The sequence below is a fragment of the Hyposmocoma kahamanoa genome, unplaced genomic scaffold (assembly GCF_003589595.1).
Source record: "Hyposmocoma kahamanoa isolate Upper Pololo Valley unplaced genomic scaffold, ASM358959v1 65, whole genome shotgun sequence".
Classification (NCBI taxonomy): Eukaryota; Metazoa; Arthropoda; class Insecta; order Lepidoptera; family Cosmopterigidae; genus Hyposmocoma; species Hyposmocoma kahamanoa.
The window spans coordinates 15,497,364-15,523,944 of NW_020653853.1; the positions used below are offsets into that span (position 1 = coordinate 15,497,364).

Here is a 26,581-nt window from a genome sequence, read left to right on the forward strand (position 1 = left end):
AGATCTTACATGTATCAAAATCAAATTTAAGCTTTCGCTCTTCTGAGATATATTTAAATTTTAGTTTTTTAACTTGTTCTTCTTTCCTTATATCCGCGTTCGACCGGGGTATCGGCGTCGTCTAACTTTCAGAATTTCGTGGGACTGGTTTATAAAATTCGAAGAAAGTATCTTATTAAGTATCGTAGTTAGGCACTCGCATTTATAATCTATTCATTTATCTAAAGGTACATATTCTCTAGACTACAGTTTTCCATTTAGTTCAATCTTGATATACCACTTTCACTTCTCCACCCTTGTAAGCTTCTGTTGGCCGTTTTAGATAATTTTATGAATGTTTGCTTTATTCTTTCTTATTACATCAAATGCAGAAAATGCTCAACAATTCATATGTTTCACGTTCAATATTGAAATTTCTTTTGCGGTTGGGTCACGTTACGAATTTTAAAGATATAATTCCTTCTGCTAAAAGTCAAAACTTAGATGATATAGATTTCAAAGCTTTCGTGGTTATTCAATAAATGATTATCACTAATTACAGGTTTCTTAGCACGGTATGAGTTAGATCGTAGTTTCCTAAAGTGGTCCCTACCGTAGGCGCTGAAGAATCCTAATGGGGTGGCAGAGGCTTCGAAAGCAATTGGGGGCGTTGATCCAGGGAATACTACCGCATTTGAAAAAAAATCTCTGAATTATCTATATAAACTACACTATATATATATGTATTTTTCCTTGTGATTTTTGTGTTAAGTTAATATAAAAAATGCATGTTTTCAATTATTATTTTTTGTTGTGGTGGGCGTTGAATTTTTTTCAGCAGAAAAACTTTCTAAATATGAAGATATAAAAGAGGAAATAACCCGAATCTAGAATTTTAAGAAACTTATAATAGTATCAATAGTTATTTCCACCACTGACGTTATTCCGAAACAGTTACACCAGTCATTGCATTCCCTGAACCTTACACCAAACATATATCACCTCATACAGAAAGCAACCGTCCTCATTACTTGTCGCATTGTTCTTCCTGAGTGACACCATGATCCCACGTTTCTCCGCTAACAACCCCACCTGATGTACACTTGGCTGGAGAACTCCGAGTGTAACAAAATCTTGTAACAATAATAACAATAATATGGACACATTAAGAGTGGAATCTATCCTCCGTTTTGTAGTTAAGAGCTTTTAGCAGCGATGCAAACGCGATACTAACGCGATGCAGTAGCGATGCAGTCGCTAATAGTCTACCTTTACACACGTGCGCGATTTTAAGCAGCGATTCAAATGCGATGCAAGCGCGCCTTTAAATCGCATGTGTAGCGATGTAATCGCGCGTAACCACTCTAAATGACACCAACCAATTAATCGTTTATGTTTATACAAATAATCTGTCTGATCGCTCTAAACAGTCATCTGTGCGGTACGATGCAAAACAAAACCGGATCGTCGAGGAAGATACTTGCACATTTACAACATACAACGTTACTACCAAATACAGATCCAAAAAGTGTCAGATAGTACCTACAACAAAAACTTAAAAGGTAAATTTAAAAAAATCATTGTAAAAAATCATGGAATTAAATTGTTGTTTATCTCCTTTTCGTATCGATAGTGTACACCATGCCTGCCTGCGTGATGAAAGGATTTGCCAATCGGCGTAACGTACTCGCCGATTGTTGCCCGGAGTGCACCCGACGTACATGAGAGGAACGTACGTCGTCGTGCGGGGAGACTTCTTTTCGTGCTCCCGTCTGTGTTAATTTAGTTTTTGTTATGTAATTATTTAATTGTGTCTTAAGTGTGAATATTTGTGATTACGTTTTTAATACATCAATACGGTGCGGTGCAAGCTGGGATTCGAACGTGCTCCACTACACAGTAAGAATTATAATAATTAAAAAATCCGCGACTCGCGCGGCAATAGCGCGCGTAATTGACTATGGGTTCTCAACAACTCATAGCCAATGAACTCCTGGCATCGACACTATGGACGAGGTCAGCATCGTGTAGATCTGCAAGTCAAACTTCAAAGAAGAAGAGGTTTGCAGTGGCAAGGCGCTGCTTTTCCGCACGCTCGGCAAGGCCGAGCAGATCCCATCTCGCGCCGGAGGGATGGAGGAGTCTACAGGACATCATTACGCTGTTTAAGAGACCGACCCACACGACGTGCCTACTTTTGTGGCGAAGGAGCTGCACAATCTGCCCCCTGTCACGTTCGACCATGTCGACGTCACCAGGCTACTGAAGGACATCACGTCCCTAAAAGCAAGCCTTGCTGAAGTTCGGTGTAAATTGGAGGCCTCGGAGTGATTTACGTGCCCAAGTTGTGTTACTTAGTAGTGCAGCTTCTGTAAGTAGGTCACCCGAGGCCTGCAACGTGAATACTTGTCGCGTGGCGCAAAACGTATCTATCGGCAGTTTTGAGTCGGCTCATGTGGATGTGTCACCGTCCGCTGCCGCTGTCGCCGCGCACGTTTACCCCGCGCCCCGTCCCTCGTTTTTCCGCCCCGACGAAGACGTCACTCGTAAGCAAATTGACCCCTCGACGTGATTACGCTGCTGTTGCCGCTGCTACCCAACCCACTGCTCCACAACCACAACCCAGGCAACCAACGGAGGGGAAGAAGAAAAAGCGGAAACTCATCTCTGGAGCTGTGTCGTCAGTACCACCGAGACGAGTAAACCAGTGCGACGAGGACGGCTTCAAAAAGGTGGAAAAGAAAAAGGAGTACCCTAACCGTAACTTAGTGGCACCGCTCCGACTGGCCCCAACCATCGATTGCGTCCAGCGGTACCGACGACGTTGCTATACGTGTCACGACTTCATTACTCCTCAGTCTGCGGATATTGTGGAGTACATACGGGTGAAAGTCAAAGCTGCCCTGAGGATCGAGCAGTTGGAGTCCCGCCACAAGGTGAATTTAATTCATTTGTGGTGAGAGTACCTACTCAACATCTGTCGACCTTCATGAAGGAGGACTTTTGACTGAAGGGTGTCATGTTCCGATGTTTCCGAGTCAGGCTATCGGACACCCATGTTGCGTCACACGTCGCGGTCCATACGTGTAAATAAATAAATTGTTTTTATCATATTATCATGTATGTTAGTCTATATGGTACCTATGTATTTTATGGGTCTTTTGTAACCTGAAAATAAATAAATAAATAATAATATTATTATTTAATACGCAAAATAGGCGCTTTGTCGTCGAGTTGCGGATACCAGCCCGTTGCACCAAGTACCAAGTACCAATATTATTTAATTTTCTTTTCTGTTTTATTTATATTTTTCTTGTGCGGCGTCATTTGTGGTAGTTGTTTTCTTTCTTTTTTTGTACTCATTTACTAAAATACTGATACTACATTTAGTGAACAGACAGCCCACATTTGTTTACCTTGTCTATTTCTTCTTATTATGAACGTTTTGTTTACTAATTATCAATATAACACTTGGTTCATAGTTGAAAAATAATGTGATAAAACCAACACGTCGAAGGTTTACAAGGCACTAACATTTAAAATGGATGACCCACATTAGACCAACTTGATTTATTGTGTCCTAAACGCCACAAAAGCCACTCATGTATATCAATGACATGTATATAAGTTAATGGTAACGAGGAATAAGCCTCAATGTAACAAAATATAAGAACATGATACAAACAATTTGAACTCTAAAAACACAAAATCAAATCTTGCCTCATACCCTGACCTCCACATTCTATATAATGCCTACAGTAAAACTAAATTTAACTAAATTTCTACATCGAATCTAATATGTAGGCTAAGAACACAATAGGTTGCGAAAAACTCCGAAAAGTCGTGAAACTTTAAAAAAAGCGCGGAAAAAATCACAAATTTAATGCTAACGTATTGCTTACACTTGTTATCGGGTGCGTTTTAGTGTTGGACGTATTGCTTTGTAATTGTTACTTTTGCTTACTAACGTAGCTGCTACTTTAGCACCCATTCATCTTTAAATCGAACCTTACTATCTAGAAATCTAACGGACAAGAGAAAGAGAAACTTACAGACATGCGTACTTGTTAAAGTGCAATCATTTTATAATTAAATTATTATATAAATGTGGATATTCGTTAATGGCATTTGATTACTCAACTTTAAGCATACTATAATTTGTCCGTAAATTTTCCTACAAATATAAAAAATAAAATAAAGATACCTTTTTACCCTGAAGGTACTTACTTTTACCGTTTTTTACATGTATGTAACATTATTTTAGACATTCTATGTTAGTATCTACACTGTAAGTATATGCATGCAAACTGAAGCGTACTATAAACCTTACCACGTGTGATTATTTATTTCAATGCCTAAAGTTCGATTGTAGCAGTTATAGTAACAAAAGTAGCAGTGATCGTGTGCCTCTAGAGTTTCGCAAGCCGTTTGTTTATGGTCGACCAACTCCGGGCAGGAATTAGAAAGCGTCAAGCTATAGATGCAACTAATCGACAAGGTTTACGCCGATCTTGTAAATTGTGACGTAACATACACACAGTAGCTGTTATTATTTTTATCAATTCCGTCAAAAACGTCATAACAATAGTGTACAATTGTAAAGTAGCTTGTTAAAAGCGGAACACAATATAAAAACTATTACATTATTGGATTTTTTTTAATCCAATAAGGACAGGCTATGGTCAAAGACTATACTGCCTACTCTACCGTCTTTATTAGTGAGTTAAAGTCTCTAGTAAAATCCGGTAAGTAAAAGTATATGTAAACTTAATAAAGTCGCATTACCGTCTGGATTTTATGACTCCTAACGGGTAGTCTTTAAGCCAACATTTTTTTTTTAATTTTTACTATATTAAACTTAAACTAAAACCACTCAAGACTAAAAGGATATATATTTGCAAAACGAAACTGTAGCAGCAGTAGTGCCACTTGTAAAAGTATTCGTCCAGGGAAGTACAGCCATCTTATCTACATTTTTCTGACGCCAAACAGTAATATGAGCATTACTGCATGCCGGTTTTGAAGGATAAGGGTGAAATTACAGATCCTTACGACTTGTCAACTTGTGTCTCAGGGTGACGGGCGCAGTGGCAGTGCCCCTAAGATCTTTGCAATTTAAAGCTCTGAGCGGCACTGTTATGGATAGGCGAGTCGCTTACCACCACGCACATGGTATCATATAAAAATGTTGTCATTTTTTTTTGTAAATAACTTTCTAATGTCCAGAGCAGAAATAAACATGAATATTTGATTAAATTTTAATTTAATACATTTTCTACAATATAACTTTATCATGTAATGGTAACAATATAACTTATTGACATATATAAATAAAGATGATTGCAAATATTAACTAAACTCATTCCACTGATGTCTAGTACATGATCATATAAAACTATACAATAGTTACATAAAAGTCTATTTAATGATAAAATATATAAAGATTAATATTAACTACTTCGTTCACCCAGCGGTTGACATTCTAAATTCATTGGCTCTAGATAAGGAAGAAACCAGGTTTGATTTCTGGTAGAATTTTGGTAACAATTTTTTTTATGGCACCAAGTGACGGGACGAACAAGTCGCGCACCTGGTGGTAAGCGACACGTCTATCCATATTTTTTTTTATAATATCAAATGGCGGGACGAACAAGTCGTGCGCCTGATGGTAAGCTACACACACTCCTGTCCGTCACAGCTGCAGTGCCACTCAGAGCTTTAAATCGCAAAGATTTGAGGGGCACTGCCACTGCGCCCGTCACCCTGAGACATAAGTTGACAAGTCCCATGTGCCTGTAATTTCACCAGCACCCTTCAAAATTTAAACGCAGTACCTTTTTTTAATGCTCGCGTTACTGCTTGGCGTCAAAAATAGGTAAAGTGGCAGTACTTCCCTAGACGAACTCTTTCACCAGAAGCTCTGTTATACTGCTACTGAAACAATTTATTATCATAGAGTTTATTTAGATATCTATGGTTTATTTTATTGCTCTGGTCCATAGAGTAATTGAAATACTCTATTAGAGATCGAGTAATTGGAGAGGATATCTGGTACAATATTTTTATTAATATTATTTGCCTATAATCTTTGTAAATGTACATAATTGCATTACAATGGAATAAATGTATTCTTTAACGACAGATAACATAAGGTTCATAATCTTTCGAAGACATGTGAAGTTATGGGAGAACCGTGCCCAGCTGTAGGTCGTATATGAGTTGAAAAGGTACGTCACATTAAAACAATCATGTATATATTTTGAAAACAAATTCTACTAATTAACAAGGTTTTCAAAATATATCCAGTTAAATAAATATTTGTTTTGCAACATATACCGTTTTTACGGCTGCGTACGCGCAAGGCAATTAATGATAACGATTCACAACTGCATGTTAACGATTAAATTATTTATTATGTCGTTATTTCTGAACAGCCTTGTTAAAATCATATGGAATTTAAGTCGGAAAGGGACACGCGTATTTGCCTAGTCTATTAAAACATCTAGGTAAACGTAACGAAACGAGCCTTGGCCATTTAAAAGAATTATTACTTTCATTTTTAATCAGTTTCATATGTACCTGAGACACTTCTCTTTGTGAGTTATGTGCATTGTGAGATCACTACATAGAACAATACAATGCAGTAGACGTGCTTAGTTCGCATGGTACGTGTGCCAACAGTACGCGAAGTTATACATACTTAAGCTCAGTCCTCCATTTTCGCTTTGTACGTTATGGTCGCGTCGATTATCTCGCGCAAAACCTCGAAAATCATAGAAAAATGCCTTATGTAGCTACTTTGGAGTACAAAAATGATAGTCCCACTTGTAATATTATCAATAGTGGTGTTTCTTATTTAAATTTAATACATTTTAAATTTTCTGCTTATCGTTATATTTTTTTGTTACAAGAAACGAAAGAAAACTTTATACCGCTGCAAAACAGTCGCTTCGTTTTTGGAGAGCTATGTAAACATTTCGAATTCGTCGTCGTTCAGCTATTGACCGCTAGATGGCAGCACATTGATTGAAATTTCAAAATAAAATCAAAACGTCAAAATTCGTAACTTGCAATAATAGATATTGAACTTACAACGATATACAAACGGGGTAAAGTTTAAATTATATTAACAGTTCAGAATTTGTTATAATCTTTTTAAATTAAAAACTACGTCCGATCATTACATAGGGCGCACCATTGACTTACAAATAAATGGACGACGGGTCTAATACAAAAACCACGAAAAAAATGTCCCAAATGAACCTATTCGAAATTTAAATTGTAATGTCATCGCAGTATCGCGCTGTCAGTCGAACAAATGAAGACTAAAGCGGAGTTTGGCGCTCTGTATACGATTTTAGCGCCTTACAAGTGCGGACACTTTTTAGCGCGGACCCGACGTCCATATAATTGTAAGTCAATGGGGCGCACTATAAGTTTCCGGAACTAGCCACTTACATAAACAATATTTAAAAAGTAATTACAACATTTGAAAATTGAACTCTTTGGCTGTAGAATACAGTTTGTTTCATCTGACTGTCACTTGTAACGTCATTTTAGAAATTATCTGTCCACATCACCATGGATTTAACTCGTTAAAATTTTCGTAGTATGATTTTCCATGACTTTAAGAGTAATTTAACAACACAGCGGAGTTTCGCTCGGCTTCAAACTGCTTTTGGCGATGAAGCACCATGCAAGACGACTATTTACAGCTGGTTTGCAGAATTCAAACGCAGTCGTGTAATCTCAGTGAAGAATTTCGTGATGGTCGCCCGTCCACTGCTGTGAACAAAAAAACATCGATGCTGTGCACCGTATGATCAAAACAGACAGGCGTGTGACATGCCATGAGATTTGAGCATCTTTAGGCATAGGCATTAGTGAAATACAATCAAAACTACACAAACATTTGGGTGTGAAAAAGCTGTGCTCTGGGTGGATTCCACACAATTTGACTGAGGCTCTAAAAACCGATCGCGTCACTTGGTGCAATGTCGTGCTTACCAGATTCAACGAAGGGGCGTCAAATTTTGGTGAGGGACAAAGTAACTAATAAAAATAAAAATAAAAGTGATCCAAGTAACTATCGTCTCATTGCTCTGCTCCCTTCATCATCAAAAATAATAGAAACTGCAATAGCAAAACGTCTGAACTCCTTTTTCGAAAATATCATATTTTCAGCGATTGTTAAAACGGATTTAGGAAAAATAGATCAACCATACTAGCAATTCACAAATATTTCCAAATTATCCTCGAGTCAATAAATTCAAAAAAATATGCAATTGGGCTGTTACTGGACATGAGCAAGGCTTACTATAGGGTAAACCATGACATTCTTTTACATAATCTGTATTTAAGTGGAATTCGAGGAATGTCACATCGATGGTTTGTTATATTTGGAAAATCGCTCTCAAATTGTAGAAATTCAAAACACAAACCTTAACACAGGGGAAATTAAAACATACAGATCTTCTGAAATACTAGTCAATGGTTCCATCCCACAGGGCAGTGTTCTGGGATGTACATTCTTTTTAATTTATATCAATTCACTATGCACAATCTTTACCGATGATGTCTCAATTTTACTATCATGCCAAGACGCAAATGAGTTGAATTCTGAATTGGACCTTATACTAAATAGGATCACAAATTGGCTCGACATACACAACTTGGAAATTAATATTGATAAGACAAAATTAATAACTTTAAGCCCTATCAAAAGACTCTCTTAAATATTAACTATAAATATAAAGTCCAATCTCTAGAAACAGTAACATCGGCAATGCTGTCGGGTTATATATATATAACCCGACCCGATTGTCATCCTTGCATAACTAAATTTGAACTAAACCCATTATACGCCGCACTGCTAAGCACAGGTCTTCTTAAGAAGAGAATTTGTGACGTTGTGACCTCTTCCATCGTCATCCCACCCTTTCCTCTGGTTTTTGACCACTTACTTTTGAATTTTTGAATCGTTCTCTAATTATTTTCCTTCGTCATTCTGACTTTTCTTTATTCCGTCGTCACTCCCATCAAAATTCTCGAAGAGAAAGGACGTGTCGGTCGTAAAAACCGCAATCATGTAAACCATAAGAAACATTAACTGCTTAAAAAGCATTAATATATGAGCAAATACCGGCCTTAATATTGTTGTTTGATCTGTAGGGACTGTTTTTATATTATTGTACCTGTTTTTATACCATTGTACCTGTCACAGCCTTTTCTTGGGACTTCACACGTTTTCCAATTAATGAGGACCTCCTTTTAAGTGCAGGTTCCATTACGCTACCTTCCTTTAGCATTAGCAAGAGATGTTTACCATTAAAAAAATCACAAATGTACATAACTTATCAAGCATTCAAACCATTTACGAGAAGAAAACGTTCTACGTTTTACACGGGTATACGCACCACCCAAATAACGGTTGTTGACTCAATCATGAGCTTTCAAAAATATTTTATAAAGCAAGAATGTTGTAATAACATTCCCCATTTTTGTAGTTAGAGCTGTACTATTACATAAGTAATTGCAACAATCTTAGCGCCATATTATTTCTAAATATATAATGCAAAAGCAACGACTGATTATATTATTAATCATATCCCTGTTTACGGCTTACCACATGTTCATTAGGTCGTTTCTACACTAAATTTGCATACTAAGTTGCTATTTAGATTTAAAGTCTTGCCTTTAACGGTGCGTTTAGGAGATAGAGGCTTAGTTTATTAGGCTATAAGAAACTTTTTGTCCTAGGGCGACATCTTTTAGTTAATTGGATCTGATAAGCAAATGCCTCTAGAGTCGGCACTTTCCATCAAATGAACCGCCTCAACTTACATTTTGTGTACCTTAAAAAAGAGTTGATTTCATACAAGACATTTACAAAAAAATATGGCATTCTGTGTTGACCGTTGTATTTACTAACGCATTTTAAACATTTCTTCCCTCGTCATAAAAATTAAAGTTCTTTCTTCCATTATTTCATATAAGTAGTTTTACGTAAATAATTCGAGCACGATACAGGTATAACACCTAAAAGCTTTATTTACAATTGTTTCTGTCCTTACTGTCCCCTTGGGGTATTAAAGCTAAAGTTACGTACTTAAAACACTCATAAGATACTTTTAAAATGTCTAACTATTTGACTTTAAACTGACTACATATCATTAGGCTAATTTTCTACCAAACAGAGCAGAAGAAAAGATGCGTTTTGTCATAAGTCGCCATTTTGACATCTCCCTCCATATTGTCTAGATAAAATATTGGTTAATGAAACACGACCCTTCCCCCTCGATTGTGGTAGACAATGGGCCTTTTATTTATGATACCTAGAGATGAGACGAACAAGTCGTGTGCGTGGTAAGTGAACAGTTGCAGTGCCACTCAGAGCTTTAAATCATAAAGATCTGAGAGGTACTGCCCGTCACCCTGAGACATAAGTTAACAAGTGACTTTAATTTCCTTACCACCAATTTCCCTTTAAAAGCGAAACGCAGTAATGTTATATAATGTAGCTATATAGTTATCTATGGGTGACGAAATATCATAGATTTTCTCATCGGCTAAAAAGTCGTTGAAAAACCAAATACAAAGGTCGTATCTTTGTATTTGGTTTTTCACTTAGATAACTATATAGCTATCAGCATTAATAATTATAACAAACTAGTGGAGTAATTTCACATAAAAATAATCGAATATCAATTCAATAGAAATTTAAAACTATATAGTCTTTAAAAAAAATTTACAGAATAGGACCGTTTTTATTAAAATTAACTAGTTTTTGAGCCTTTGTATTTTGATATTCTACTGATGAGAAACTAACAAACCACGACACTGAATGTCTCTATAACGTGTTACCTGAATGTCGTAGAGTTTGTTTCGGTAACATTTGTATTGGAATATGTCCAACTAAACTGCGTACAGTGAAACATTGTGGCGTCTTCGCGCTCCCTATAGTGATTTTTATTATATAAAATCACATTCAAGTTTTGAGTTCGTTGGTGTAACTGTTCCAAGGCGCAAATAAAAGTAGCATATAGCAATTTGAAATAGAATAAAATATCGAATGTATTTCTTCCGTTCCTTGTTGATGGAAAACACAGATTAAGTAGGATTACAGATTAACCTCTAGTTAATAAAGCAGGTTAAAACCATACATTTAGTATCTAAATCTATGGTTAAAAGACATCAAATTTCGTAAAGTACGTCAAATAATTTTTACACGTACCTATTATAGAATTTTCCACGAGACGTCAAGTAACATAAAAAATTGAAGATAGATAGAGAAATCTGTCACGGACCGTCAGTTTCCTAGGTTAAACCGTTATAATAGTATCTCAAAAACTTTTCCACTTTGTATATAATTACTTCTAGATACGTCTTAAAAAACTCCAATTTTACACTATATTAAAACCTAAATCGTTGTTCGACCAATTAAAGATCTTAAGAAATTACACAAACATTCTTTATTTCCCACTAAAAATGCAACAAAGCCGCCTTTTATACAGTAGCTTACTCTAATACACCTATATACATTATGGATACTCAAAATGTTTTATTTTTGTAAAGCCGGAATAAAGAGTTTATTCTTAGTATCTATTTTAGCCTTTTTTATTATTATTACTTTTTGCTGTTGTCATTGTAATTTTGAATGTACAATATATTTTCATTCATACTTTTAAGCTACACAGTACCTACACAAATTCTTCTTTTAAAAAGACAAAAATGCATAAAAAGTTTTGGTCTGTCTGTCATAATTCAAGGTACTTACACACATATGATTCAATATTTAGTATGACTAAACATTAAATGATTCACATAGGCATTAATTTAAGTTTTTTTCTTTGAGGCACTATGATCAAGTCACGGTTCGCCAGGCAAAAAAAAAGATGTAACACAAAGAAGTGCTTAAACAAAGTACTTGTTGTTTCACGGAAATAGTTCACATTTACGCATTACTTTTAACATGACTACAGTCTGACGCTGGGCTTAATACTTAAGATTTAAATTTAAGCACTTATCGATAACAATGTTCCGGAGTCCAGTGTATTAAGCTCGTTGAGTTCTTGACTGGCCCTTTTTTTTTAAACAATTTACGTTAAAACTATTTATTATAGTCTATAGGGTGGACAAGTAGTTCATCTATAATTCAGCCAGTGACCGTACCTTACCACAAAAAACATTAGAAAAAAATCCAGTTAAATGTAGAGGACTGGTTGAATCTTTTTTATTTCTAATTGAAATTAAAACCAAAAAACCTTAAAATTGACGCAGGTTTATTGTTGAAGGCAAGTTATAAAAGGTACAGACAATTTTTGACAGAAAGGAGATCTTATACATAGGCATAGATTTACGTACATTCAGCTTAGTTTAAAATTATAATAAATTGAAGACAAATCTATCCAGCTAGTACAACAAAAAGTTTCATTTTTAAAACAAAGTTTATTTTTGTTTAATTTATTAAGTTTTGTAAAAACACATGGAAGAAAAGTTGTTGTTTAAGATGTTAGTAATATGGTCCTACGACGTCGTTAGTATTTTACAAATAAACCTGTGTATCGAATTGATAGAGCGTTCTGCTTGTAAAGTTTACTATGCTTCGAACTTAGAAAAAGAACTTTTTTTTATAATATCAAGCGACGGGACGAACATGTTGTGCGCGCCTGGTGGTAAACAAGACGCCTATCCATAACAGTTGCAGTGCCAATCAGGTTTTCAATCGCAAAGATCTGAGAGGCACTGCCTCTGCGCCTGTCACATTGAGACACATGTTTTTTTATTATAATATTAAGTGACGGGACGCATAAGTCACGCGCCTGATGGTAAACTACGCGCCTGTCCATAACAGTTGCAGTGCCACTCAGAGCTTTAAATCGCAAAAACATCTGAGGCGTACTGCCACTGCGCCCGTCACCCTAAGACGTAAGTTGACAAGTCCCACGTGCCTTTAATTTAACCAGCACCTTTACCCTTCAAAACCGGAACACAACAATGCTGACATTACTGCTTGGCGACAGAAATAGATAAGGTCGCAGTATTGCCCTGGACGAACTCTTTCAAAAGGAGCTCTACTGCTTCTAATTAACAAATCCCTGTGCCTGTAATTTCACCAGCACCAGTCAGAACTCTTTATAGTGACTGTTCTATATTTCCCAAACGATATATCCTGGATATTTTTAAGGTTAAAATGGAGACAGGTATCTTCTAGGCGAGAGTGTGCCTGTCATTTCACCAGCACCAGTCAGAACTCTTTGTAGTGACTGTTCTATATTTCCCAAACGATATATCCTGGATATTTTTAAGGTTAGAATGGAGACAGGTATCTTCTAGGCGAGAGTGTGCCTGTCATTTCACCAGCACGAGTCAGAACTCTTTGCAGTGAGTGTTCTATATTTCCCAAACGATATAGCCTGGATATTTTTATGGTTAGAATGGAGACAGGTATCTTCTAGGCGAGAGTGTACCTTCACTTACCATCGGGCGAGATTATAGACAAACTATAAGATAAAAAAGCACACTTCATCTTCGACCACACCATTACCCATCATTAAGTGAGATTGTGGTTAAATACTCGCATATTACTCATTAAACAAAAACATACTGTAGTCCAATTCACTACTAGTAGTCACACAACATTAATATACAGGTAATTTATTTTTATATTTATTTACCTTTGTAGTAGTAGAGATCCTTGTAAAAGCATTCGTCCAGAGAAATACTGCTACTACCTATTTCTGCTGCCGAGCCGTAATATGCGCATTTCTGCATTTCAAGGGTAAGGGTGTTGGTGAAATTACGGGCTTCATGTGCCCGTAATTTCACCAACTTGTCAATTTATGTCTCAGAGTGGCGGGCGCAATGGCAGTGCCCCTCAGATCTTTGTGATTTAAAGCTCCGAGAGGCACTACGACTGTTATGGACAGACGTGTCGCTTCTAAACTAAAAGCAGAGGAAATAATAGACATAGGGCTGATAATACCTTCGTCTAAAATCAGTGTTATTGATTTATAACTAGAAATTACTTTACTACGTTGGTGCATTTAGAAGAAAAGTTTTGTAATTTTTCTTTTTTTTATTTAATTTTAATTAATAATAATATATATAAGTATTTTGTTTTGATTTTTTTAATATAATATCAAGTGACGGGACGAACGAGTCGTACGCCTGATGGTAAACTACACGCCTGCCCATAACAGTTGCAGTGCTTTAAATCGCAAAGATCTGAGGGGCACTGCCGCTGCGCCCATCACAAAACATAAGTTCAATTTTCGCTTTTTAGTTTTAATCATTCCGAGATTTCAGAGTAGTGTAATCCACTCTATATATGTATAGTACTAAAAAGTTAGGTAAGTATAGCCCGCTTATTAAAATGTCTGGTAATATAAATATTAATATAAATCTAAACCACACATTTACGTCAATAAAACGCTAAGTAAGACAAGTAGATATACTAAGCTACGATTAAGTTATAGCAAGCAAGCGCAATAAGCAACTGGTATCGATTTGTCGCGTCGTGCCGTACTCACCTCAAAACTTATTTAAATCTGTAACATAACTTGATATACCTTGATACATCATAAACAGCAGAAAACTCTCTTCGTAAATGTTGCTAAATATATATATTTTTTAATTACTTCACCCGTAATAACATCTGATAATGATTTAAACGTCATGGTCCAAGTGCTCTGTGCAACAAATTTCTGGTAATATATTGATTAAATTAAAACTAATCGTAGTCGATCGTAGTTTTTAGGCGATAACATAATAATTCCGCATAGATAAATCGAAGTACATACCTATCATATTAATTTATTAACAACGTAGTCAAAGTATTTATTCTAAGATGTAGAACAACAGTAATCGATATTATGTAGTGCCTGTATCATATTAAAACAAATATATATTTGCTTAAGAATCTACGTATTGATTTATAAAGGTGAATTGTAAGTTATAGAAACCATTTTGGTGCAAACTGACAAGAAAATGTTAGTAGTTCGCAATTTGAACAGTATTTCGTCTATTACAATGAAAAAGCTGTAATCTGTTGCTAAAATTGTACCAGTAAATTCGTCCTTACATCTATTAAAACGATCTTCCAACAATGTTAACAAACTAAAGAATTAAAAAATCGTTTTCTTTATTATTCCGAGTAAGAGTTTATACGGCAAAGTAACAGGTTTGCTACTCGTAACGCCATCTAGCGGTGAGTAGAGGCAACTCTTTAACTACTATACATTTGAGTTTTTTCCAAGTAAGCATCAATATTTGCTCTTTATTAAGAAGATTTTGGGTTGTTATAACTATCTAAGTGTAAAAAGATGTAAGTTAATCTGTGTTTAGTTAGAAATAATTATTATCGCAATTATTTTCTGTTTAAACAAAGAATTTTGCAAGACGAAATGAAGGATATTTTGTTTATATTTTAGTTAGTTTATGTTGTTATAAGGTCTATAGACTGAATATTATTGCGAAATTAATATTAACTAGTTATTAAGTTACATGCAAGAGGTAATCAGATATACAACTCGAAACATGTTCTGGTATACTTTTTATACATTTTTCACAATATATTTTTTCTTATTTACAGTGTTCGGGTTGGATTCTCCGCTGGGACTGTTTCCACCGGGCATGGAGCACAAAATGTACCCACTCATGGACGTTGACCATCGCGGTCCACCACTGGACACGCACCTCTTCGCTAATGCCAAGAAGAAATGTAAGTAGTCGTACCAAACGTCTTATTTTTTATCACGTATTTCGAATATGATTGATAATAAGCAGCACATGGGGAACAATCAGCGCTTTTTGAATTCAATTTTATTTTCACCCTCTCTGTCTAGTACGTATATTCCTTAAAAATAACGGATTATCCATTTGCAAACAATGACTTTTTAAAGATTTCTCAGTTTTTTCGGACCTAAATCCTGTACATTTTGTTTCTTGAGGACCATGGGACCTGTAAACAGCCCTAATGGTCAGTATATACTTTTTTTTCGATTTTCCGAAAGAAGTCCCCAGTTTACTCTGAATTTGTTACTTGTTACGCACAATCGAATTTTTTTTCATACACAAATAAGTTTTGAGTGTAAATTATTTAATGTAATGTGACTAAGCGATCACAGAAATCTGTTGTCTGAACTGATTAACTGTAGCTAAACAATACATTGGATGAAACCTTTAGAATTATTATTAGAAAGATAATTATGATAGAATAATGTAAGGCAGGTTACCTTCCTATGACAGGGACATACTTAACAGAGATTATTCAATTAGAAATACCTTTTGTTTATGAGTACCTATTTTAAATGTATTTTAAGTACCTATGATCGGGAAATATATACTTGCAGGGTTTTTTGTAAAATACTAACAAGCTGTCAGGGCTATATTACTAACACCATTAATAAAAACTTTCGTTCTATGATTTTTAATAATTCATCAAATTTTACTTTTATACTTTTATTTTTATACAAACATATAAATATCGCTCTAAACGGTAACAACTTCGTGCGGTAGCAAAACAAAGCACTCACCACTAATGAAGGAGGCGTTATTAAACAACTTTCTATCAAATACAGATCTAAAAATGTGTCAAGATATTTTTGGTAATTTATTTATAAAAAGTCATGGAACAATAGTTATTGTCTATGATGTGAGTAACATAGTCTCGCGACTACGTTAGTATTACAAATAACTCGTATCAGATGATTTATTTAAGAAAGCCAATGCAAATATTATATTTTTGATAATGTGTCTTCTACCAATGAAACTTTTTTAAACAGAACTGGGCAGTATAATTAAATAAAGATACAATATTGATCAAGAACACGTCATGCTTGTCTCCTGAAATACTTGCATTTAAATTCTTCTTCTACGACGCTTGCGACAAGAACGACTCAAAAGTATCAAGATTAATTTGCTCTTGACTTATCGAGTAGGTATATAACCAGAATTAGGGACGAAATAAGGGCCATCCACCCCGGCAACTCATCAGGTAAATGGACCTTATATCACTTACAAATATTTAAAATACTCAAATTTTAAATATTTAAAAATTGAAATATCAATTACGCTGAAATCACAAATGAGAAAACTGAAATAGTACAGCGCCAACAGCTGACCTGTGTGTACGTATCCGTATATTCTGTATTTATGTAATAAAGATAATATCTCTAACTATAGGGAGCTGTTCCATTCGGTGGTGTGGGAAAAATAGCAAAACATCTAATTATGAAACAAACGGAATCACATTTGATCGGTAATTAAATATTAAATATGTAATTTTGCAATTTTCGTCCATTATAGCAAAGCTCAAGTTAAACTGGTCGATTTGAAGTCAAACCATTGACACCCGTCAAATTGTTTCGAATTCGAGCTGGCCAATCGGAGCGCAGTGTTCACAGTAATTATTTGGCAGAACAGTTTTCAAACAAACTAAATGACATTTCGTTTCTATTTCTGGTTATATAGTCGATGTCTTGACTATACAAACTTGCGGTTTATCTTCTTCTCGTTACTGTCCTATATAATTTTGATTTTCTAGGCCGCTTCTCTGAACAAAGAGGATGAGTATTTACTGTAGCCTGTCCAACAGATATTTCTGCCACGTATACCTTATTCAAGTTATGCAAGGCTATTAAGATATTCTACAGACGTTATCATTTCAGTACGCAGCACTGCTGTGTTCCGGATTGAAGGGTAGGGACGGCCACCGCAATTACAGGCACAAGAGGGGTATTAAGGATACGTTTCTTTGGCAAATGTTTATAAGCGACGGTAACTACTTTCCATCAGCGATCTCAAAGCCATGGATCGCAAACAGTTTTTCATCGCAGTTAACAAAGTTTCGTACCACACGATCGTTATGTTAAATTTGATTTATAGTATCAAAGCAGACATTTATGTTTATCGATTTAATGAATATGGGCCATAAAGCCATCACAGACGAAAAAAATACGTAAGAAACTTAAAACTGAATCGTCTATACTGTTTTATAGAAACCAAATGGTGAAATTACAGGCACTTGTCAACTTATGTCTCAAGGTGACAGTGACGGTGCCCCCAGATCTTTATGATTCAAAACTCTGAGTAACACTGTAACTGTTATGGGCAAGCGTGTGGCTTACTACCAGGCGCACGACTTGTTCGTCCCGTCACTTGGTATTATGAAAAAAAACCAGCCTAATTTTTGATGCCATTTCAAAATCTCTGAAATTTTGTCACACTTATTTATTAAATGGAAAACTCCATATAGGCGAAATCTAAAATGATCACTGCTAATAAACAAAAAGAAGAAACAATAACACTACTTTTTAGAAAGAGACAGTGGTATATTATATTGTATTAAGCTATCTTTATCTCTATCTTCAATTCCGGTGCTTGTTTAATACATGTAATTAAAAGTTTATATCATTACGACTGTCGAGAGTTTTAATACAATATTTAATGCTCGATCATCACAACAATCGCTTCGCCGGTTTAGAATCGCTTCGCCAGTGAAGAAATTTGGCATAAAATTTTCGTCTATGACTTTTAGAATCATAATCGCTTTGAAGATCGGCGGTAACCCCCGGTTGGCTATGGAACTATTTGTTGGTTTAAATACCACAAAATGTTAAATAGATATTAACAATGCAATCTTCTTCTTACCGTATCGATGGCATAGATACCCTATATTATCGCGGCCCCGAACTTAGCCACGCTGATCAAGCCGCCATACTGGATTTTGCATGGGATATGTTTGGTGGTGAAAGGATTTACCAATCGGCGTAAGTTACTTACCGATTGTTGTTGCACCAGACGTACTAGGCATACGACTCATACGTCCCTACGCTCTTTTCGTGCACCCCAAAGTGAAAAGAAAATAGTATACTGACGATCTCGGTGGCTTGTATTGTGCTGGATACGGGGGTCCCGGGTTCCATTCCCGGTTGGACCAATTTGGGAAATTAACTCTTCTAAATTGGTGCTGGTCTGAGTGTTCTGGGAAGTGCCCCAGTAAAAACAGATACCTACCTATAGGTTCCATATCCGATTACCATATCTGACTCGACTAATTAAACTTTCGACACAACTAGGATATACTTTTTAACAGTTCTTCCTAATCCCTTCAATTCTATAAGTACCCATTACCCATCAAACGCCATTTTGCTCATATTGTCCCGGATTAGACAGCCCTAACAACCTCACGGTCGCATCTTCGCTTCGCAATCGCATCTCAAATGTTAAACGCCCATTGTTTCCCGCAAATGTTTATTAAGACGATCTGATAGGGTATCGCGTGGAACAGACGTCGGTGGAGGGACCGGCTGTCGCTAACGTATGCTGAATGCCCGGACTGTCGCATTGCCACAATGGTGCCTAGTCGATCGATTAGCACAGACATGCATATACGAGCACAATTGTCATAACTGCCTTTATTAACAAAACAATTTTCCCACTTTCTAAGGTCCTAAACGGTTTTATGTTTTTGTTGCTATTATTTATAAATGATTTGATTTAGGTACGTCATACGAATGTACCAGTGCAAGGTTTTTTCTTTTTGTCATGTCAAGTGACGGACGGACAAGTTGTGCGCCTGATGGTAAGCTACACGTCTGTCCATAACAGTTTCAGTGCCACTCAGAGCTTTAAATCGCAAAGATCTGAGAGTCATTGCCACTACGCCCGTCACCCTGAGACATAAGTTGACAAGTCCCATGTGCCTGTAATTTCACCAGCAACCTTACCCTTCAAAACCGGAATGCAGTAATGCTAACATTACTGCTTGGCGGCACACATAGGTACGCTGGCAGTATTACCCTGGACGAACTCTTTCACAGGTGTTCCGCTAGGGACAGGATTAGGCCCAATACTCTTTAGGCTGTTTACAAAATTAGTGATTTCGAAAGGTTTTATGGACTTGCAGAAAGCTAATGGAAATAAATGATGTATCCTTTTTCCTACAGACTGAATCCCCACGGCATGCAATTAAAAGTAATAAAATGCTAACCAGAACCATCTTTTTTAATTTCCCAACCTCGTTCGCGTGATCGACCACGAATATTAAAAGAAAACTAATTTCCATAATATAATATGGCTTTGATATCTGATCGGAATCGAGTTAACGTGCACTGAAATTATAAAACTATAAAGTTACATGGAGCGATATCGCGGTGTATGCATGTCTTTTCTTTTGGACAAATTCGCCGTAATGCTGTAATCGGCAATCGCGTGTCGGGGTGGAATTAATGAGAACAGCGGCAACCCGCTCGTTTCGCCGTGTGTCGCTAGCGAGACGTAGACGGGACAAATTGTAAGAACAACCGGTTGTCGAGACACGGAAATGTAGTTTCACTAACTTCGTGAAAAAATATAAATTACACTACAATTTTTTCATGAATCAAGTTATGTACTTTGATAAAAATGCATTCTAAAGCACTATAACCTTTGCCTAACTTGAGTGAAGTGATGTAGATGACAGAACCATTAACAAATTATTGCGTTATAGTGAAAGCTGCTAATAATAAAAAACTTTGCTAATCGTCAATACGTATTGAAATTTATTATGATCTATATTTACGTTAAAGCTTAGTTCATAGGTTCCCAAACTTTTTGGCTCACCGCCCTCTTGTTCAAGATAAAAAAATTTCAACGCCCACCACCACAAAAAATAATTAAAAACACGTATTGTTTATATTAACTTAACCCAAAAAATAGGAAGAAAAAAAAAATTTAGTGTAATTTATATAGATAAATCAAGTTTTTTTTCAAATGCTGTAGCCTCAATTGCTTCCGAGGCCCGTCCCGCCCCCTTGGACTCTTCAGCACCCACTGGGGGGCGGTAGGGACCACTATGGGAAACTATTGCTCGAAGCCCTATAGTTAGTAAATTCACATGTATCTCTGAACGCCCCGTCAGGCGCCATCGGGCGCTTGTCAACATCTTATCTGTGTTAAATTTTCTGTACCTGTTCTTATTTTATTCATGTCTCACCTCCTAAAATCTAGGCTCGCATTCAAATACCCCGCCTTAATTGGTTTTAACTTCTGAGAAGTAGTTTATTGATGCCTATTTTCTTCTCTTTCAGTACAGAAAGCATAACAACAGTTATTGGAGACATTTGCATTCGTGCTACCACATATCGTGCTAACCAAGACTAACTTAACTCGGTGGTTTCAAAATTGCTGTATATAAAACTCTATTTAACTGCTGTTCCTAACATAATTAGTTGGCTAAACGTTTCGTGGTCCCGCCTCGAATTGCTTGAAGTTTTTATGGGGGAAACTGAATTATTGCCAGTGGATGTCGTTTGTCTTTTCCACGTTAACGAGTTGTATAGAGGTTTCGTAACGCGACTCATGATTTAAGGGATATTTATTAGTTGTACTCATTGACTTACAATTATATGGACGTCGGGTCCGCGCTAAAAAGTGTCCGCACTTGTAAGGCGCTAAAATCGTATACAGAGCGCCAAACTCCGCTTTAGTCTTCATTTGTTCGACTGACAGCGCGATACTGCGATGACATTACAATTTAAATTTCGAATAGGTTGACTTGGGACATTTTTTTCGTGGTTTTTGTATTAGACCCGTCGTCCATTTATTTGTAAGTCAATGGTTGTACTATAAATTATAAGTAGGTAATCTTGTTGAAAATCAGCGCTGTCGTAAGTTACTGCAGCATATGTTGAGCTACATCCCGTGTTGGCATGATGCTACAATCAGTTGTAGTATTCTGAAGACCAAAGATGCAAGACTATCTACCTTGCATCTTTGGTCTAATTTTAATTGTAATTTTATGTCAAATAATTATTTGTAATTCTTGCCAAAGAGAACGGGCTCTCAAACTTTGTCCTTTATGGTTTCCATTTTATCTTTCCAGGGAGGCCAAAAGGACAGCACAGCGCGCCTCGCGGCGGCCCACCGCGTTCCTGGACAAACGCAGAACTAACAGAAGCCCTGCAACATGTTTGGAACAAAAAAATGACCACCAGCCAAGCTTCCAGAATCTTTGGCATACCCTACAATTCGCTCCTCATGTACGTGCGCGGCAAATACGGTAAGAGCCTCAAACTGGAGCAGCTCAGGAAAGACTGCATCGGCGGTCCGATGGACATGCTCAACATGAACTCTGGTAACAACAATAACAACCATCCGCCAAAACATCACGATAAAGAGGACCAGCATCAGAATACCGGCCAAAGACCAGCGAGTTCTGAGCCCGATATATCATCCAACCCAATGTTCAATCCATTTCCGCAAGGGTTCTACCCGGAGTTTCCGCCAGGGTTTCCGATGCCGCTGAATATGCTTCACTTGTTGCCGCCGAGTGATAAGGCTAGGGAATTGTACCAGTCGATGCCGATGGCTTTGGATTCTTTATCGGGGGTGACGAAAGAGGAGGATTGCAAGAGTGACAGGTCCAAGGAGAACTCGGCAGATGAGGAAGGAGACACTTACCGTGCGCCGTCACACCCCCCGCATCCACCCGATAACCGCACCCTGCTGCACCACAATGGACAAGACTAGATCTCGTAGCAACTTCTATTAGTTGAAACTTGGAATCTGTTTTTGTGTTAATTGGAGCAAAATTGCACTCAAAAACTTAAGTAAAAGGAATTGTTTACAATAATTGCAGTTGCAATTATTATATTATTTGAGTTTTTTTAAGTACCAATTGAAATCTCAAATGAAGATGATTTTTGTTTTCATTAGAGTTGATTTTTGTTCTTTTCAAACAACAAAATGTGGACTTGCCGAAAACGTTTTCGAGTTCCATAAATCTTGGCTCACGGCGACCACGTGAAATTAGTTAAATTTATATTTAATGATGTGTTAATATTGTAAATGTATATTCGCGTAAGTGATAGCCGATAATTTATTCCGAAGGAGTGCAATAAGTATGAAAGGTGTTGTGATTGTTATAATTAAGACGTTCCGTTTCACTTGTTCATATTAATTAACGTTGACATTCCGTTCCAACATTCCAATTTTCTTTACGAGTTTTTGTACGTTATTCCCATTAATGTTAGATGCATATTCTTATAATTTATTTTAAGTATAGACTCTTGCCTCTAGATACCCCTGTTGTGTTGACACTGTAGATATTACGTGTTAAATGTGCGAGTACACTTCTGCATTTCACCAAAGTTTGTAAAATATTTCGTAATGATAGTTATATTCGATTTTATATGTAAATAAATTAATAATAAAATTAATGGGAGGTAACCATTAAGACAGTAAGTGTCTAAAGCGGTAAATAGTAGTGTATTTGTAATTGTTGTAGTACTAGTGAAGTGGTTACAGTGAACGTCGATGTATCGATGAATAATATCGATAAGTATAGCAGAAGGGTCCGCGACGCACTCGTCACACTCTTTCGGAAAAACAAAATACAACTCATTTTCACTATCTCAGGAGTAACAAGAAAAGCTTAAAACAATACATTTCGTACGTTCATCACAAAATTATAAACAACTTTAAAGTACCTTATGTGGTTTCTTTGTCTGGTATTATTCACGACAAAATGGAAAAACCCCAATAACTAGTAACGACGGCGCAGAAATATATGTACAAGGACATTTTAAGGATAGTATTTGTTCCCTTACAACGTGTAAGAAAAGAAAAACCGACACAACGACTCTCATATGTTTTTGGACTGCCATTACTAAGATTTATTTTTCTTCAACCAAGAAACAAAAGACAGTGCTCGCCAGGAAAAGACAAATAAAGAATCTGCACTCAATGTTCAAATAAAAAGGAGCTTTTCAATATTTTAGTGAATAATAAAAAAATTAGATTAAAATCACCCCTATCTGGCTTTAGATAAAAATGTATACAATGATTTCATAATATTAGTAACACCATGTGACTAGATAGATCACCTATCAGTGTATATATTATTTGTATATTATAACTATGTTGTTACATTAATATTTTTCCTTTTAAACAATGATGCTATGAACATTCCAAATGTATGTTGTTTCTCTTAGGTATCTTATACAATGACAATGCACACTTTAATTACGTTACGTGAGGTTTCAGAATACCATTTTATCACACCAAAGATGCATTATGTTGGATTTATAAATATTGCAATAAAGAAGTACAACTTAAACCTGTAACCAAATTATTCACAAACTCACGACCGCATTTTAAACCTATTGAACGATTTATTAATCTAAAATTGTGCATCTTCGTAGAGAACACTTAAAGTTTATAATTGAAACTGCAAATTTCAGAAGACTGACACTATTTACGACTCTATTTTATAAATTGTACATTACACTTAATCACAATAGAGTTTACTTTGGTCACTGTACCACGTACTTTTTGTGTTACATCATACAGGCTACCGTATATTGAATTGTGTTGTTATTAATTTGCAATTGCAATTCGTCGAATTGCATTTTTTTAAATTACATGATTGTCTTGAGTTTTCGACTATAAATTTTCACTTTTAAAACATTTTTAATTTATTTATTTTTGGATGGTATCATAGTGACTATATCATCAAAATGACCTGATCAGCATAAGGATGTGGCCTAGCGAAAGTAAAATACGGGATCGGTGACATAAATTTAATAGAAGTACAAAATGAAAGAACAAAAGACTGTAACAAAAATACAATGATATAAAAAGGTACAACAGTATAAAACACTCTCTAAACAGTCTTATGAACAGTCCACTTACTCTAAGAGGCGCGTATTCTAATGATGAGAAAGATGTAAATCACGTGAAGTTAGGGTTTTAAATGAGGATACTTCATGAGCACGTCCTCTCGCTTTATGATGGGAGTGATGATGGAAGGAACCAAAATTAGAATAACGAAGAAAAGGAATTAGAGAACGATTCAAAATTTCTAAATGGCCAGGAACTAGAAAAGATGATAAAACGATGGGATAACGATGAAGGAGATCACATCGTCACAAGGAGGCCAGGTCATTTTCAAGATATAGTCTTTATGATACCCTTTTAAATATGCAAGTGTCCGAAACGATAAACAGTGAGCAAAGTAAACAAAAATCTGTAAAAGCAGCAACTTCGTACAGTAGTTTATACACATAGTCACATCATAATAAACAATATTATCATTACAGGGATTTTATATATTAACGAGTTGTATATTTGAATATGTACCTATAGTTTAACAGATTCTCTAATGTTTTTTTTTCTGTTTTTAGATTTTTTATTTCGCTGCCAGATATTTTTTTTAATTGAAAAAATAACGAACGAACGAAGAATGCTAAGTATAAACTAAAAAGTACATTTTCGAAAAAAATATCAAAATTCATTTTAGTAATTGTGTTATAATACAATGCATTTAAAAAAAAATATATCAACAATAATTGTGCTTTAAACCAAGCATTTGTATTATAAAATTAAATAAAGTTAAAATGACTACACTAGTGTCTAATAGATTCATTTGGATGTATGAAAATATGTATGTGCCAAAAAGTAAAAGTTCACCTGCAGTTTATTTCAATGACTGTCTGTCATTTTAAAATAAGAATTTAATATTTTAATGTTTTGACAAGTTAGTAGTGAAATTTACCATACCGAAATATGACAGTTTACATAATTGATACCCCAAGATTTCCTGTCCCTCAGTTCTGTAAGGAAGAGTCTCTATTAACTTGTCAATCGTAAATTATTTTGTGTTGAGACTTAAGTTTGTGTTGTCGGATAATTTACCTAATTCGTACAAATTCAGCAGTATTAGAGTGATTTTGTTAAAGTTTTAATTGACAAGTTAATTAAGTTTTGTTATTTGTTAGTGATAATAATTATGTGCGAAAGGACGGACTTATTTTAATGACAAGTGGCGGCAAATTCCCTCAACGGGCACATTGAGTTTCCTATTTTTTAAATAAATTTTATTTTGTATTGTACAATCGAATTTTAAACAGAGTTTGCTCACCAGGATGTCACGACATCCTTGTTGCGTTCACGACTTACGGGATATTTTGTCTTACATTAATCTGTCTTGTACAGCAAGTGGCCCGAAAAGCTAACTCTGTTTTCAACTGTACAACAATTTGACTTTTTAATTGAAAGTTCCTGAAACTCTTAAATTATTTATAGAATCTCGATTTGTAAGGCGCTAAGCATCACAAGGTATACCCAACTAACCGGCACCGTTCTATCAATTAATTCTATACCTAATTGATAGATACAGTTTTTACATGAACAGCCAAATGTAAGAACGTAAAATGTTAGATATATTTAAGACGGTACTTATTTTTAATTGATGAACATGTGATTGTATTAATTTAGTAGATTCAATTATTTAGTTCCTTCATTTTTGTTACAAATATATTTATGATAAATTGCAATGATTTTAGCTTTTAGATAATTGTTCTCCGATAAAGAGTATAATTAATTAATAAGTTGTGTAATTTAATTTGTTGTATTTTGCTTAATATAATGACAAAATAAATTAAAATGATATCGTTACATTAGGGTGTAAAAAAGATTATCTATTTGATCTTAAATAATACGAGAAAATATTTATGTTCTTAGTATCATTCTATCGTGTAATTGAATTGAGATGGAGCGTTGTAGTAAAATTCGTTTACGGTCACCGACGTAAAGTGTAAAAAATAAAAATGTGAAATAC

The 26,581-nt window shown here is 35.6% G+C and overlaps 1 protein-coding gene across 1 annotated transcript in view; it reads left to right on the plus strand.

Moving 5' to 3' along the window:
• Window positions 1-25,120, plus strand: part of LOC113231243 (protein jim lovell) — a 45,691-nt gene extending 20,571 nt beyond the window's left edge. The window contains exons 2-3 of the mRNA XM_026465472.1: window positions 15,572-15,700; window positions 21,845-25,120. Coding sequence (XP_026321257.1) covers window positions 15,572-15,700; window positions 21,845-22,491 — 776 coding nt within the window. The 3' untranslated portion in view covers window positions 22,492-25,120. The remainder of the gene's footprint in view (window positions 1-15,571; window positions 15,701-21,844) is intronic.
• The last annotated feature ends 1,461 nt before the right edge of the window (window positions 25,121-26,581 follow it).